Here is a 16,538-nt window from a genome sequence, read left to right on the forward strand (position 1 = left end):
AGTGCCAGACCCGGAGATTGGCTGAATGGATTACAAAATGGTAAAAATTAAATGTTTAACTCTAGGGGAGCTGGAAAATTAGCATATTTTCAAAATAAGTGAAGTGTCCCTTTAAATCATGTATTTGGCATTTCAGTTCCAACTAGCAAATGAATCCTAAGAAGTTAATAAAACACTGATAAAGCAAAAATACGTGCCTCATGTTATCTTGAACATATTTTCTCTGGTCGGACCTTTAAATCTCTTCAGCCTTTCTGTACCTGGTTCTACTTATAAGTATTTCTGAATGACAGCTTTCCGCAAGAACCTCAGTATATTTCTTGTGTACTGTCCCCAAGGCCTCCTACACAAACTCGTTCTAGAGTTTTCCACAGAGACCTTGCTTTGAGGAACTCCTGCCGTTGTTGTTTTTCTAAGACGCTGGAATGGTGAAGTGCTTGTGGAAATGTCAGGTCTTCAGGCTCTTTCTTGTAATCCAATGGGGATAAGACTCTTCTAAGAGTACAGTATCTGGACTTCATTTAGGCTGTCAATCAAAGCTGCAGATTCCTCTAGCCCAATTCCCTTAACGCCCGGCTCGGGTCTGCACGCCACCCAGGCTTGATGCAGCAAAACCGGGCGAGTCTGTGAACCGTGGCTGCCGAGGCAGTTTGCTTCTAATCGCGGGACAAAGTCAAATAAATACCCGTCTCCTTCTTCATTGGACGTCTGCGTCTGCCGCTTCCCTCTTGGAGTCACCTCAAGTCAGGATAGTTTAGATAATTTGACCTAACAAGCATCTCTCATGTCACTGACTCACCTACAGGTTTGTTTTTTTTCTCGTACCCATATCTGATTCAGTCTCCACTTTCTCCCCTAATTCCTCGGACAACACCAGACTCTCTGCGCCCCCCTAAAGCACCGTAGCCTCCCCCACCCCTTTCCCCTTGCTGCTTTTGCTTGGGCACAGTCTCCGACCTTTTTGCGCCTCTCCCTCTGAGCCCTCTAATGGTTTATTTTGTGTCAAACCAGGTTTCATTTTGTCTCCGGGAAAACTGGCTGATCGAAGAGCTTTTTTTCCTCCTTGTCGTTCAGGAATATTCAGGGGACTTTTTTGTTCCTCTGATCTGCGTTGCCTTACCTTTGCGGTATGAGCTCACGTATTTACATTTTGCCAGGGAGTGTTTGTCACAGCTTTCAAATAAAGGCCAGGCGGAGATCGACTGCCTTTATGACACTTGAGGGACTGTCAGGAACGGGCCTGCTGAGCCAGAGAGTGCAGCCAGTATTTACATTTTCATTTGCCAGCTGTCAGGGGTTGGCTCCCCTTGGTGGCCAACTGGTGGCTAGCTGTACCTGATCAAGAGGCCCAAGGCTGTGCAGAAAGGCGCCACAGGGTTATACGAACATTGGCCCTTGGTGCATGTTTGATGACCCAGAGTGAAGAAAGGGTCCAGCTGTTTGCCAATGCTGTGCGAATCAGTTTTAAAGAACCACAGTAGTTATTCAAGTGTTGTTTTAATCTTTTTTCCCTGAACAGGTAGTGTTTGAAACTTTGTAAGCTGAAAGTAACTTTTTGAAAGTAATCTCATATTATTGCCTCTTGAAGATAAATCGTCTTGTTTTTCTCACTTTTGGTTAAAAGTATCGGCTAAATGCTTAAATGTAATGTAAAAGGTAAAGTGACTCCTGAACTGAATTGAGCTAGTATGTGACAAAATATACTTACTTGCCATACATTGTAAAAAGTGAAATAAGTTGGATTTTTTTTTTTACAAATTGCTTCAATTGGTAACACTTGAAAAACCTAAAGTGAGAAAATGTAAAGGTGCCATATAAAAAAACTGTATTTACCTGCATTTAGGCATAGATGAATAATAAGAGCTCTGTACATGGTAATGACGTAATATGAGCCTCAAATGCGTTTATTTCCTAATTTTTATATAAACCTCATGCACGCAAAAAAACCCGCTGGAAAACACGGCAATCTCAACATAACACCAACTGTCATGTCATAGTCGAGATGTACGCCCCAACATTAAATTACTTACAAAGTTGTTAAAATTAAAAGTTTGAGACTGCTAAGTTAGCGCTACATGCTAATTAATGCTATATGCTAGCGTTTAGGCAAAGTTCTACTATTGACTCTGCAGTTACGTTTTGCAGGTCCATACTGGGTTGTAAAAGGACACCTTATAACATTTCCAGATAATTTTTGCACTTATTTAAGTTACACATGTAAATTTAAAAAAACTATTTAACACACTATATCAATGCATTCTTTGGCAACTTTAAGGTGATAAACGTTTAAAAATAACTTTAATTGGTAACATCTCAATATCTACAAAACGTAAACTTAATCAATTTTTCAGTTAAATATGGGAAATTTTAGTTGAAAAAAATCACATTTGGAGGTTTTGCCAATTAAAGTTTTTTTTAAGTTAATCCAACTTTTTACAGTGTATTTTTTGACTGACTTTATGGTATATTTTTCAATAATATCGTTTTATTGTAAATTATAATATATTATATTATAGAAGTACTTTAAGTATAAATTTAAAAATAAACTGCAATATGTGTACTTTTTTGTTTTTTATTTATTTAGCAACTTTATAAAAATTTTTACCCCACTTCGCAATTTATGATAATGATGTATAATTTGAGTCATTGGGTGTGATTTTCGTGAGTGACTCGGTGAGTAACTTGCAATAAACAGACATGGCGATATAGAGCTAAAAGTTACGGATTGCAGCTTTAATTATTATGCTAAATTAAAATGCTTAAAAGAAAACAAAAGCACGCACATCAACCTCACATGGGTGCTCAACTTCTAAAATTATATCAGAGAACCATATTGTATTGTTTTGCAAGTGAAGTCGGCACTCCAAAGCTCCAAAAATGTATATTTTAGTTGAAAAAATGTGTAGGTTTTACTAATTAAAGTTTTTTTTTTAGTTAGTCCAACTTTTTTAATCCAACTTTTTTATGTTTTGACTGACTTTATGGTATAATTATTCAATAATCTAGTATAAATAATTTAGAATTATAAATATATTATATTATATAAGTAGTTTAAGTATAAATTTTAAATTAAAGCTGCAATCTGTATACTTTTTTGTTGTAACAAAATATTTTTTGAGCAACTACATGAAAAAATCTTACCCCGGTTAGCAATGTATGATAATGATGTATAATTTGAGCCATTGGGTATGATTTTCCCGGGTGACTTTACGATAAACAGACATGGTGATATAGAGGTAAAAGTTACGGATTGCAGCTTTAATTATTATTCGAAATTAAAATGCTAAAAAAACGCACCTCGCATGGGTGCTCGACTAAAAATCATATCAGAAAACCATATTGTATTCTTTGCAAGTGAAGTCAGTTTACTTTTTTGCAATGCTATTTAAAAAGTATTTTATTTAACAAATATTTACTATTTTTGAAACTTTGGTGTGCCGAATTTACTTAAACTTTTCTAAATTTAAATGCAATAAAAATACAATAAAATAAGTATTTATTGTGCTTAAACCTTTTCCTGTAATCTTTGCGTGTTCTTTTTGTCATGTTTACTGGTTTCAGGGTCATTAAAATACATTACAGGTACCGCATATTTTTCAACAACCCTCTTCATAAAGACGTGTGAGCTGATAGGGCGTTGTCTCTTCTGTTGAGGGACAGGTAGAGCTTTAGGAATTAGCTGGGGAGTTAATAAAAACGTGGAAATAGTTTTTGCATTCCTTCACTGTGTGCATGTCAGTAAGGTAATTTTCGAGCCCTAATTGTCTGGTAATTCTTTTGTTCCACTTGGCTTTTGCTTGTGACTGTAAGAGAGCTGAGGATTTGTGTTTCCCCTCAGGTGCATGTTCCAAGGGGCATTAAACCTATGGTGGAAAGAATTACCCTTGGGTGGCTTGACTTATATTAGATATTTAAACTATTTATGTTGTGTAGCAGTGTTGTAATGTAACGAAGTAAAAATACTTCGTTACTGTACTTAAGTAGAAATTTCACGTATCTGTACTTTACTTCGCTATTTAAATTTATGTCAACTTTCACTTTTACTCCACTACATTTTCTAGATAAAATTTATACTTTTACTCCGATATATTTCCACTAAGCATATTCGTTACTCGTTACTACAAAATCAAATCAGAAGAAATGTGTGCGACCTCAATAAGGGAGGTTTTGGCGAATCAGTGCTTCTAAATTGCATTACGCACGCTCCGCACACTCTATTTCACGCACACTCTATTTTAGCGTAGTGTTGCCAAAGGATGAGGGAGCACAACTGAAACTGCAACGAAAGCACCTATCGGAGGACCTCCCGTTATCGTAATCGACCACCCCGACGATGAACAGGGTGAGAAAGCTAACGTTATACACCCGTGGACGTATTTGTAAGAAATGTTTTTGTACATTGGAATTAAAAATTCCCGATTACCGAATAAAGTGCCTCTTATGCCTACCGAAAATCACTTACATTTTGTCATTTAAAAACTCCCCGTCCAACCTAAAGAATCACATCAAGGTACGTTAAAATAATAGTTAAGTAAAGCCACAATGTCAATGTGATTCAACATTAGTTATCATAAGCCGTATTAGATAATTATCTGTCTAATGTGATGGCCAGGCGCACATGTTTAACAAACGTCAACTTTAACGTTACACCGCTGATTTTCCCATGGATTTATTTAATTCACAGAGAACTCTCAACTGAAACACACTTAACTGTTTATGGTAACATTATAGCATAACTGCCGGCCGAATATTCCCTCCGGTAGGCTAATGTTAGATTGAGAAATATTTATTAAAAACTGCTATCAGTGGCAGGTTAGAAAGAAAGTGTTAAGGACTGTATTCACGTCTTCAAAAGCATCCTACGTTTTGTCAAACTTGAGATTTCCTTTTATGTTAATTAACCCAAAACTCAGTGGTTATAGGATAATATTGTGCTAATGTTATACATTGTGAATGTACGCTTGCATTGTTGATCAAAGTCACAGTGCTTTCATTGCCACACAACGAGTTGGCATTTTTTCTTAGTAGAGCAGCTAACTTAAAGGAGTACTCCACTTTTTTCAAAAATATGCTCATGTTTTGAAAGAAATAAGTTATTATTTATTTTTCATTTTTACCTGAAGTTCATACAAAAGTGAAATCTCTGCTTTTTATTTGATGTCAGCTCTAAAAATATGCTGTTTGCTCTTTGAACTTAAGAGAATTGTGCCTGAAAAGTCCTGGAAAAGGATGATTGAGATTAAGAAGATAATGGGAACCCTGAATATGATTTACTATAAGAAAGCCACAATAAAGTTCACAATCAAAGTTCTAAACGCTTGCTTTAAAAAAAAAATACTTAAGTACATTAAATATCAGAAAATTACTTTTGATACTTAAGGACAGTATATATCAGATACTTTAAGACTTTTACTTGAGTAATATTTTAAAAGACAACTTTAACTTCTACCAAAGTCTTTTTCTAGTACAATACTTGTACTTTTACTCAAGTATTGCTTTCTAGTACTTTATACAACACTGTTGTGTAGGTTTCAACATTTGCATGGTTTGTATGTTTTTTGCAAGTGCTGAAATTGATTTGCACAGCTTGTACTGAAGTTTCAGACTGTGGCTACGAGTGGGATACAAGCAGGACAGGATACACCCGTTCTTCAGCATCTCCAAAAGTTCCCAAGTCTCCTTTGATACTTGTGCCTAATAAACAGTTGGTTCCTATTGTTTTCTCCAAACCAATTCTTGATCTTGCATTGTGTACTTTTATGTGCTATAAAACCTTGTAAAGACTAACTTATTACTTTACGCTGCACAGTGCTCTTGCTTTGGTTTACGGCTCTTTTCCTTTCCTTGTGATGTTAGCGCAGACCTCTTCACTAAATGGCGACTGTGTTTATTCTTCTTTGTATGTTTCTATAATTCTGCTTGAAAATGGAACGCAGACTCTGTCGTCTGCATGCCAGCACTCTTATTCATCCTGAGATTTCGAGCTGTCGTAGTAACGGGGAAGGAGGGGGGGCCTGTTTACATCACCGCGCCACTTGCCCAAAGATGGATGGGCCTAAGATGGAACCCCTCTCCGTCAATGAACACCCCGGCCAGTTGTTGTCCATCTGTTACGAGAAGGGGGATGCAGCATTTTAGGAGCGTTCACCTCCCCCTGGCTTTTCATGTTGGCTAATTAGAGTGGTTTGTGGGAGGTGAATACACAGACACATCCAGCCCTCCTTCCCACTTAAAGTGTACCTTGCACTCGTGCCCTTGTCCTGGCCGGCCAGCGGGAAGCGCAGCTGCTTGGTCCTTTGATTAGCCTTGCCTAAAACGGCCACTCTTGTTAGTAATTGGATAAGATCGCTCAAGCTGTATAATTTAGATTTACTTCGTCGCCCCACCCCTTTCTGTTGCCCCATCTGATCTGTCTTCGGGTCTTCTGTGTAAAAAACAAAAATCATCCTATTATTATGTCAATTGAGTGTTGTTTGAATGAGAATGCAAACCATTTTCAGTACAGTACTCCCCTACACTCTCAGAAATAAAGGTACAAAACTGTACCTTTTCTGTCACTGGGGCTGTACCCTTTCAAAAAGTACAGCTTTGCACCTAATGATTTCATTTTAGTACATCAGAAGTACATTCTGGGACCAAAGAGAGCTCTTTAGTACCTCAAAAATACATATAAGTATATCAAAGGTACATATTGGTACTAAATGTTTACATATCTGTACCTAATGGTCCATACAATTACATTTTTAAAGTATGCAGCCCCAATGACAGCTAGGGTACATATTTTGACTTTTTTCTAACAATGTATGTCCTTAAGGTAGGGTAATCTACCCAAAATTGTATTCTGTTTTGTATTCCTGTAAAGGTATCAAACGGAAACTTAGGGTACAGCCCCAGTGACAGAAAAGGTACAGTTTTGTACCTTTATTTCTGACAGTGTACTGTGTGCGAATCATGGATTAGTACCAGCTTTTCACAGCCCATTTTGTTTATGTCATGCCGTGTGATGTTTTATCATATTACAGTCCTTCTGCATGTTTAATGTCATTGCACAGTATCCTGACCAAGTTCATGACTGAATTCAGAATGTAGACGCCACACGGTTGTAGCTAGGCTGCGTTTCATTTAACGCTGCTACTAAACTCGATTACACTCGACCAGCACGGCTTGCATTTTGATACACGGTCTCGTAGGCAGTTGTTTTGATATTCATTAAGCACTTTGAACATTTAGAAGAGGGCAGCAGGCATGAATTCACATTGGTTTTTCTTTTTCTTTCACCGCCCTCTGTTTATTTTTTGTGTCGGCATTGAAACGTTTCATTCCTTCGCGTGAAAACCGCACAAGTGGAACACTGCCTCTCCTTTGTTATGTTAAGATTCAGATGTTACGTTAACACGTTGTTTCTGCTGTTGTAGAGGCATGCTGGTCACAAATAAACAAACGTTTGGGTTGCTTGTTTGATGTGGCCCGTTAAAGAGGTATATCAGTTCCAGATGCTATTGAGAAAGGTTAGCCCGTGGCAACATGTTAAAGTTACATTGGTAACAGTGTGCAGAAGTGCACAACACAACAGCATATGTTCTTATAGACGATTTACTTTAATGTTGCTCTATAGGCTTTCACAGAGGTATTTTGTTTTACTGTTATATTCAACTTTAGATCTTATCTTGTTATGGCAGAACATGTTTTGTGGGCTGTTATTGGCTGCTTTTTTGATTCAGTAAATCATCAATTAAAGGATTAGTCAATTTTCTTGAAAAAAATCCAGATAATTTACTCACCACCATTTCATCCAAAATGTTGATGTCTTTCTTTGTTCAGAATATTCCAGGATTTGTCTCATTGTGTAATGGACTTTAATGAACCCCAACACTTAACAGTTTTAATGCAGTTTAAAATTTGAAGTTTCAAACGACTCTAAATGATGCCAAACGAGGCATACGGGTCTTATCTAGCGAAACGATTGTCATTTTTGGCATGAAAAATAAAAAATATGCACTTTTAAACTACAACTTCTCGTCTTCCTCCGGTCGTGTGACGCACCAACGCGACCTCACGTAATACGTCATCATGACAAGAGGTCACGGATAACGTATCGAAACTACGCCCCAGTGTTTACAAGTGTGGAGAAAGAGGACCGTTCCGATGTTGTTGTCTGTCGAATGATACTAATTAATGTCTTTGTGTCAGTTTATTGTTTAAAATGGTCCGCAGGTGTGCGTTTCATATATGTAACACGTGACCTTTCCACGTCATTACGCAATTACTTGAGGTCGCGCTGGCTCGTCACACAGCTGGAGGAAGACAAGAAGTTGTGGTAAAAAGGTGCATATTTTTCTTGCCAAAAATGACAATCGTTTCGCTAGATAAGACCCTTATGCCTCGTTTGGGATCGTTTAGAGTCTTTTAAAACTGCAATTTTAAACTGCATTAAAACTGTTAAGTGTTGGGGTCCATTAAAGTCCATTAAAATGAGAAAAATCCTGGAATGTTTTCCTTAAAAAACATAATTTCTTCTCGACTGAACAAAGAAAGACATCAACATATTAGATGACATGGTGGTGAGTAAATGATCTGGATTTTTTTTTAAGAAAATTGACTAATCCTTTAATTTTTTTTTATAAATGTTAGTTGTCTATTAATAAGGAAATTAATATTTTGGGGCAGTTTAATTTTTGTCTGCAAAAGTAATTTCAGACATTTGTGACCCAGTCGGTGAAAACTAGCTAAAGTCAATTTTTGTGATTTACTGTTTTAAACTACATTATCTCATATTACATAATGTAAAGAACATTCTTTAAAAATATAACCTTGATATCTTTAATATTGACTTAGGAAATGTCAATGGTTGAAATCAAACTTTGAAACATTTAAATTGATTTATAAGCTCATGAGAAACATTTACAGTACATTTTCAATTTGTTTAAAAAATTTGAAAGGTGTTGTGTCTATATGTATACATAGATATACACCATAGTAATGCACGGATCAGGGGTTTTTTCAACCGGCGGGTCCCGCTTTTATGAAATATTTGGACCACTGTATCTATTTTTACAACCTGCCCCGCACCCGTGACCATTACAATAGATATACCAGGCATTTGTAATGTAAATAGGAAAACAGCCATTAGATTACATTGCCCAGTAAACTGGCAACAACATACACTTATGAACCATAGAAACAAGCATGGTCATATTAATATAAAGATAAGATAATAATAAAAAAATTTAACAGTTTCAAAACAGCGTTTGTATTATCGATTCACAAATTCCCAACCTTTATTTCTACAGTGCCATCTTTTTTTTCTTTACTTTAATTTCTCAGTTTAGCAGTTTTCTCAGCTTTCGTGACGTGAGGCCAAGGTTTGGGGATATCAAGATACGTTGCTATGTAAGCCTACATAATTTAACCTTTTAAAACCTAATAAAATATGAAAATATATATTCCCAAATATTTAATATAAGCTATAGGGAATTGCACGCAACATACATGTTTTTTTATTTTGTTTTTAATGACCCACCCCAACAATAAATTGACGATGTTTTACCCGCCCCAACCCGACCCGCAGGTTATGAGACGACCCGCGCATCACGAATATGTACTACTGGTCAAAAGTTTTGAAACACTTGACTGAAATGTTAACAATGATCTGAAAAATCATTTAATCTAAGGGCGTATAGTTAAATGTTTGAAATTACTTTACTAAACAAAATATACCTGTGCCAAACGGATTAATTTCTGTTACCAGAAAACAAAAATGTTATAAAAATATATATATTTTTTAACTAGATTACTTACACCAGTGGTCTTCAACACCAGGTTGCCCGAACGGAGTTTGTGAGTTGCCCGCCAAATCACATTCAATTTTAATATTTATTCATTATATATTTTTTATATCAGTTTGGCTTTTTTATGTATGCTAACATTTTAAACAATGCTAAAACATATTAACATGTAAAACAAAAAAGTTTTGAGTAGACTATATCAAAAATGTAGACCTCCAGATTGTTTGTTGTGGTAGCCCTCACTCACAAATAGGTTGTGTGACCCTGACCTAGACTAAATATTGAAGAAAAAGCAGCCAAATTAAATGCGAACTCCTTCAATAGTCTTTATAATTCATCTTAAAGTGAAACTTCAAAAAGCTTCTTGATAAAATGACACGAGTACAATTTAGCAATTTCTATGCAAAGGGTGACTGCGCTTCAGATGATTTTTGATTTATTTTGGATACATTTAGTCACAACATAATTCCCACAGTTACATAAGTGTTATGTCATAGTTTGTATGAGTTTATTAAAAAAATGTTATTCAACATAAATAAAGAATAAGTGATGGTTTCAAAACTTTTGACCGATATGAAATGTTTGGTTTCAAAACCAGAAAATTCGTTTTTTTACAAATTTTTTCAAAACATGTTTATTATTATTATTTTATCATGGTTTTCTTGTGCTACTTAGCTGTATTTTTTGTTGTTGTGAAGGCTTAAATCAAAACAGACCAACTGAAGTTCGGTTGATATTAATTGTAATGCACAAGATTTTTGAAAAAGTTATTAAGTTATCTGGTTTTGGAACCAAACTCTTCATATATATACTGTACCCATCAATAATTGCCACTTGTTTCCTAGTCAAAGCTTTTCTTTCTATATTTGATATTGCTTTACTTAGATCCCTGGATGGACACACAGGGTCGCTAAACTCCCTGTATCTTCTTTATCTGATGTTTATCATCTATTCAATCCTGAAAACCTTTCCTAAACTCCCCTAGATTCCAGGTACTTTGCTCAGCAAAGGGATCTGTCAATAAGCCAGACCGGGCAAGGCGAGACACCTCCCCGTGGAGTTCCACACGCCATCACCACGGTTAACCCCTCCAAACGCCTCCTTAAATAGGCCACCATGAGAGGCCCCTGGAGACAAGGACAGGGCTATACCGACGAGTGTGTTATTTAAGCCCTACGGAGACTTCGCAAACGCACACAATTTACTGTCGCACCTTCACAATAGAGGTGCCGGGGCCGTTCTGTTTGCATGCCGTCTTGACAGAGCTGTCAGTGAGATCTTCTTAATCCCGGCCGCTGTTCGAGCGCTTCTTCCTTTGGTATACCTGACAGCAAGCTTGTTCCAATCTCTTAACCCTGGCAGAGGTTCAGCTGTCTTTTTGCCACCGGATCTCCAGGAATGACTCTTTGGCGGTGCCCGTGATTGACAGGAGAGGAGCTTATATGTAATTTTGCAAAGCACTTCCTCTGTTTGCTACTCAATATGTTCGGGCTTGTTGGCAGCCCCTGCTATCCCCTAAAAAAAACATCTTTGAGTGCCGTCACGTAGCGTATGAGAATCTGACCTCATTATACCGAGTAGGTGTGTCTTCTTTTTTGCTTTACTCTCCGATCTACCAAATAAATGATTACTGCTGTCATTTTAAAATTCAGAGCTGTTGATTTATGTGTTGATTCGTGGCAACCTTAGGGTCGAACTCATCGCCAAGCTCTGAGGGACTTTCTTCCCGTTTGCTCAAAGCGAGGGAGGGCTTTCTCTGGGGTGCAGAGAACTTTAGCTTTAAACCGTATGAGTCACTTAAAGAGGTTTTACTTTGAACTTTAAAGAATTTTATGATGCAAGTAAAAATGTCCTCTCCGTAAACAGTTTGATTTGAGAAGGACGTCAGTTAAATGACTGTTTTACGTCTTCTCTTACTTAAAGACGCTCATTCGCTCCGTATGGGTTTCAGGCACCGTTTAGTTGACCCTCTCTTAAAAGTTTTACGGCTGGTATCTATGATAACCAACGACTAAGTTACTTTTAAACCTTCCCTTTTAATACAATTTATTTATCCTGAAATAACCTTAAATGTGATGCACAATTCAAATATGTCTCCTGTCCATTTAATATTTGGACTCCAATCTGTTTTTCCTAAGTTTTCCTAAGACCAGACCACCCCTGCTTTGTGTGCAGATATGTGCGTTTGTTGTCCCGCATTGGGTTTTGGTTGCTATCGGGGAGGGGGCTGGGAAGGGTTGTGCACTTTTGAAATTTAGCAGGAATTCTTTAGGGATCACTTTGTTTTAAATTTCACTCCAGCTTCCCTAAATAGGAGGTGGACAACAATAGGATACCTTCTATGAGAAAACAATGCGATACTTGAGTATGTTCATGATTATCTCTAACCCTCTCTCTATCTCTCTTTTTCAGAATAACGCTGATCAGGTAGCGTTTCAGGTAGGAGGGGGGTTGTCTGCTCTGGAACAGATCCTACAGGTTATCACCACCGTTTCCAATCCCACCACGGTCCCCCGTATTCCTCTCAAGTGAGTACTGAATATTGACAAGTTTATCTATCAGCTGTTCACATGCACACAATATAATTGGCCATTTCAAGCCATTATAAAAACTTTTTACAGTATTGTGCAAAAGTTTTAGGCCACACCAGCTTTTCATTTCATTATCATTGGGGTGAGTGGGGTAGAGATCTTCTCAGGTCCAAAGAAATGTACATGACCTGAATCACTTCATACCCGAACCCGACGTGCATAAATAAATAAATGACCCGAGACAAACCCGGAGAAAATTAGACCCGAGTCCGACCCAAACTAGTGGCAATTTTTTTAACTCGACTGGACCAAAATGTAAACGGCACCGATGTGTGTGCATTCTGCAGACCCGCACTCAGCAGTCAGACAGGAAGAAACTCCGGTTGCCTCACAATCAATTTGGCGAGCTGCTCCATTTGTTTTACCTTATTATCTGACGACGACACCAAGGTAACCGCTAAAATGTACATGTAAAATTGACTGACATGTTTGTCTCAACGAAAATGAACCTACCGCCAGCCACACATGTCGCAAGCGCTCTTGGCAAACAGATGAGGTTTGAAAAGGACATTGATGCACACACGTGACACGAGAGAGTTCGGGTCTTCTCGTGTCCGTTCGGCAAAAAAACATTCATTTTAATTACCCGAGACCCGATGCCGCTATTATTATTCCCGACCTGTGTCCGAGGCACACGTGAAACTTTAAGACCCGAACCCGATCGGGTCTCGGTCGGGCCTCGGGTTTTCGGATCTAAGTGGACCCGTGAAGACCTCTAGAGCGAGGCACAAACTAACGCGGGGTTAATTGTAACATGGCTACTTTACATATTTTTACAGGGTCACACATTTGTTGTTTTGGATAAAAGCGACTAACATAAACATAAATCACATTTTTTCTGGAAATCAAAAGTTTAAAAAGCAACAATTGTCTGATTCATGATTTTATATTTTCTTTGGTGTGTAAGTGTGTATTAGTACATGTTAACGATATGCAAAAGGTACAAACCCCAAAGTCAACGATGACCCGAGTTATCGTCTCCAACGTAAATCTCTTTTCTTGAACTACAACTTGGGCTCTCACAATGATTAAATAATCGTCTCATCGCAATTGTTTGACCTCTTCGCGATGATTTCAGATCACCGCAATGATTGCACATCTCTCTAAAAACACAAGGGGGAGCTGCAGCGCCTGTATAAATGAGACCATATCACATTACTTTTAAATATGTGTTATGTGTATTAATATTTACTGCCAGATAAACAAAATATTTAATTTAAATAATCATAACAATCTGTGAAAATTATTCCACAAACAAAAAATTTATGAGAATTAAATGTAAAAGCAATAAACAGGTAATTAATCATCATAATCGCCACAATTTATTAAACAATTAACCGTCAGCCAAATTTCATAACCGTGACAGCCCTAACTACAACAAACACACGGATTGTAGGCAACAGTTTACTTCCTGGGATTGGTGATGTAGTAAAGTCAGACATTATCATAATTCCTCCGCTTGGACTCACCCCTGTAAGTTAACTCCTGTTAGCATTGCTTTGTGCCCGAATCTTTCAAACATAGTAAGGAGCGTCACATTTCCGGCTGACGTCAGAGGTATTTAGGCCAATCACAATGTACAGATTAGCTGGCCAATCAGGAACAAAGTGCTTTTAAAATCTGTGCGTTTCAGGAAGAGGGTGAAATCGGGAGCTATAAAAATGTACGGTATGTTGAAAATGTGTTTTTAACCATAAACCACACAAAAACATTGTATTATACCAAATACACAAAACAGCATTGTTTTTAGCAATGAAATATGTGCTCTTTAACTTTTCACACTTTTGATTGCACTTTCACACATATGCATGGCTTAGCGGTTGGCGCACGTTCCAACATGTTGCGTTATGGTGCTCATGCAAGTGTCACATGGGTTTGTTTTGCATCATTTCCCGATGACCTTACATACCGAAACACATCAACTGATACAGTTTCTGCAGCTCAACACATTTGTGCCAACCACTAAAATCATTTTTGTAAAAAAAATTAAAGGAGCACACAACAGTTTTTCGTGCATCAACTCTAAAATATTCAGTCATCTCCGGCAATGATTTGTGGCCTCCTTCCAATTCCACAAAGTGACTCTGATGTCATTTACCTTCTTCCCAGCGCTCTGCATCACAATAAATTTATAATGAATAAGAATGCTCCTTGTTTGGAAAATAAAAAGCATTGCATTTGAATCATCCATTTCGAACTCCTCCCTCGGCCCCTCGTTGCGATACAGAAAGCACATTTGTCCAATATGTCACTTGGAAATGGAAGTCAGGTTTGAATAGTGGGTCTGGAACTAGTGGCACTGGCCAGTAGATAACCTCAGCGAGCGGCCCATTTTCACTAGAGAGAGCTACTAATGGACTCGAATGGCCTCTTTGCTTCCCTCATTAGCATTTGCTGTTTTCCAAATCTCCCTTAATGGAGAATTGCTGCTTATATTTATAATGCTTTTACAGGCCATGTAGTGTTTATTGATTTTTCTCTTTCATACTCGCACTCACCATCTCTCCATCTCCTTGTTGTTCGGTCATTAATTCCAGAAAATTTGAAGTTGCGTTTGGTAGCGTAATGGATTTTTATGAACTTCAGTTTTTGAAGAGGTTGAAACGGCGTTGTGTTTGATTAACCTCTGCGAGCGTTCTCTCGTGTGTGTGTGCGTTTGCGGCGTGTTTTGTCAGGCTGCACAAAAAAACGCATCCACCTTAAACCTCTGTTGTTTTGAAAGATCCACTTGACGTGCTTGGGATGAGGTGAAGATCTTGAAGGCATTTCTGTCATTCCACCATGTTTTGTCCAATCAAACGTTGAAGTGGTGGCTCTCTGAGGATAAAAGAGTAGACTACCAGTCGCTTCACTTTCATGACTAAATTCTGCCCTGTCTTGACTTGTTAAAAACGTCTCTGTGCCGAGCATGAAACCATGTACAATGGTTATCTTTATTTACTGTTTATTTGGATGTTTTGTAAATGTTGTACTTCCAGAATGCAAGCATATTAGTGTAAAAAAACACTGTATCCAAAAGGGCTGGACGATATCCAAAAAATGCTGTCAATGTTACTAATAAATGTATAATTACATTGTAAGTAATAATGCTTACAACATTTACAACAGGGTAAGGGTTTGGTTTGGTGTAAGTTGCATAATTTTGCATGATTTACGATAGTACATTTAACATGTATCAAAAGCACTGTAAAATAAAGTGTTACTTAAAATGTATTATTCAACTTTCTGATTATATTCAGTATTTGTATTTTACTAAAATGATTACATTAAAATGCATTTACATTTATCAGACGCTTTTATCCAAAGCCACTTACAAAGATTAGGAAACCATAAAGTGATGTGTCATAGGTAGGCCATAGTACAAAAGGTATTTATAACAAGATACAATTTTTTAATATAATCTGAAACAATACCTGAGAGAAAAGGAAAGTGTGGGGGGCGCAAACAAACTCAAGATTAATAAAGAAAATAGCTAGAGAGGTTGCATTCGATTTTTCTCATTTTTGGACAAACCGCGTTGTAAAGATTCTGTCATAGTCAATTATTATTCGTCATTTCATGTTTTAATGATAATAATTGTTTCATTCACATTCATTTCTATCATGAACTTACAAGACGAGTATACAATTTAAAATGTGTTTATTTATTTGTTATGAGAACAGATGAACAACAGTCAGAACGAAAAATGAAATGCAGTAAAAATCTATAAAAAAAAAAAAAATTAGATTTCCTTTTTGTTTTTATGGGCTGATGTAACAATTCGATTCTTTTAAAGGAATAAAAAATAACTCATCATGTCATCCAAGATGTTTATGTCTTTCTTTAAGTCGAAAAGTAATTACGTTTTTGGGGAAAACATTCCAGGATTTTTCTCCATTATAGTGGACTTTAGTGGACCTAAAAGTTTGCAGTTTCAATGCAGCTTCAAAGGGCTCTAACCGATCCCAACTGAGGCATAAGGGTCTTATCTAGAGTAACGATTTTCGCAAAAAAAGTACTTTTTAACCACAACTTCTCGTCTTGCACTTGCCTTGTGATGTGTCAACATAAACTTAAATATTACTTAATCACATCAAAAGGTCACACACATGACGTATGATAAACTATTGCCCTAGTGTTTACAGGTGTGGAGCAAAAAGGCCGTTCCGATGTTGTTGTATGT

At 37.2% G+C, this 16,538-nt stretch overlaps 1 protein-coding gene across 5 annotated transcripts in view; it reads left to right on the forward strand.

The window, feature by feature from the left end:
* Positions 1-16,538, forward strand: part of scaper (S-phase cyclin A-associated protein in the ER) — a 140,767-nt gene that overhangs the window by 71,640 nt on the left and 52,589 nt on the right. For all 5 annotated transcript variants that reach the window (XM_065292114.2, XM_065292115.2, XM_065292118.2 and 2 more), the window contains one exon: positions 12,198-12,313. In XM_065292114.2, the coding sequence (XP_065148186.1) occupies positions 12,198-12,313 (116 nt within the window). The remainder of the gene's footprint in view (positions 1-12,197; positions 12,314-16,538) is intronic.

Source organism: Paramisgurnus dabryanus, chromosome 23 (genome assembly GCF_030506205.2).
Source record: "Paramisgurnus dabryanus chromosome 23, PD_genome_1.1, whole genome shotgun sequence".
Classification (NCBI taxonomy): domain Eukaryota; kingdom Metazoa; phylum Chordata; class Actinopteri; order Cypriniformes; family Cobitidae; genus Paramisgurnus; species Paramisgurnus dabryanus.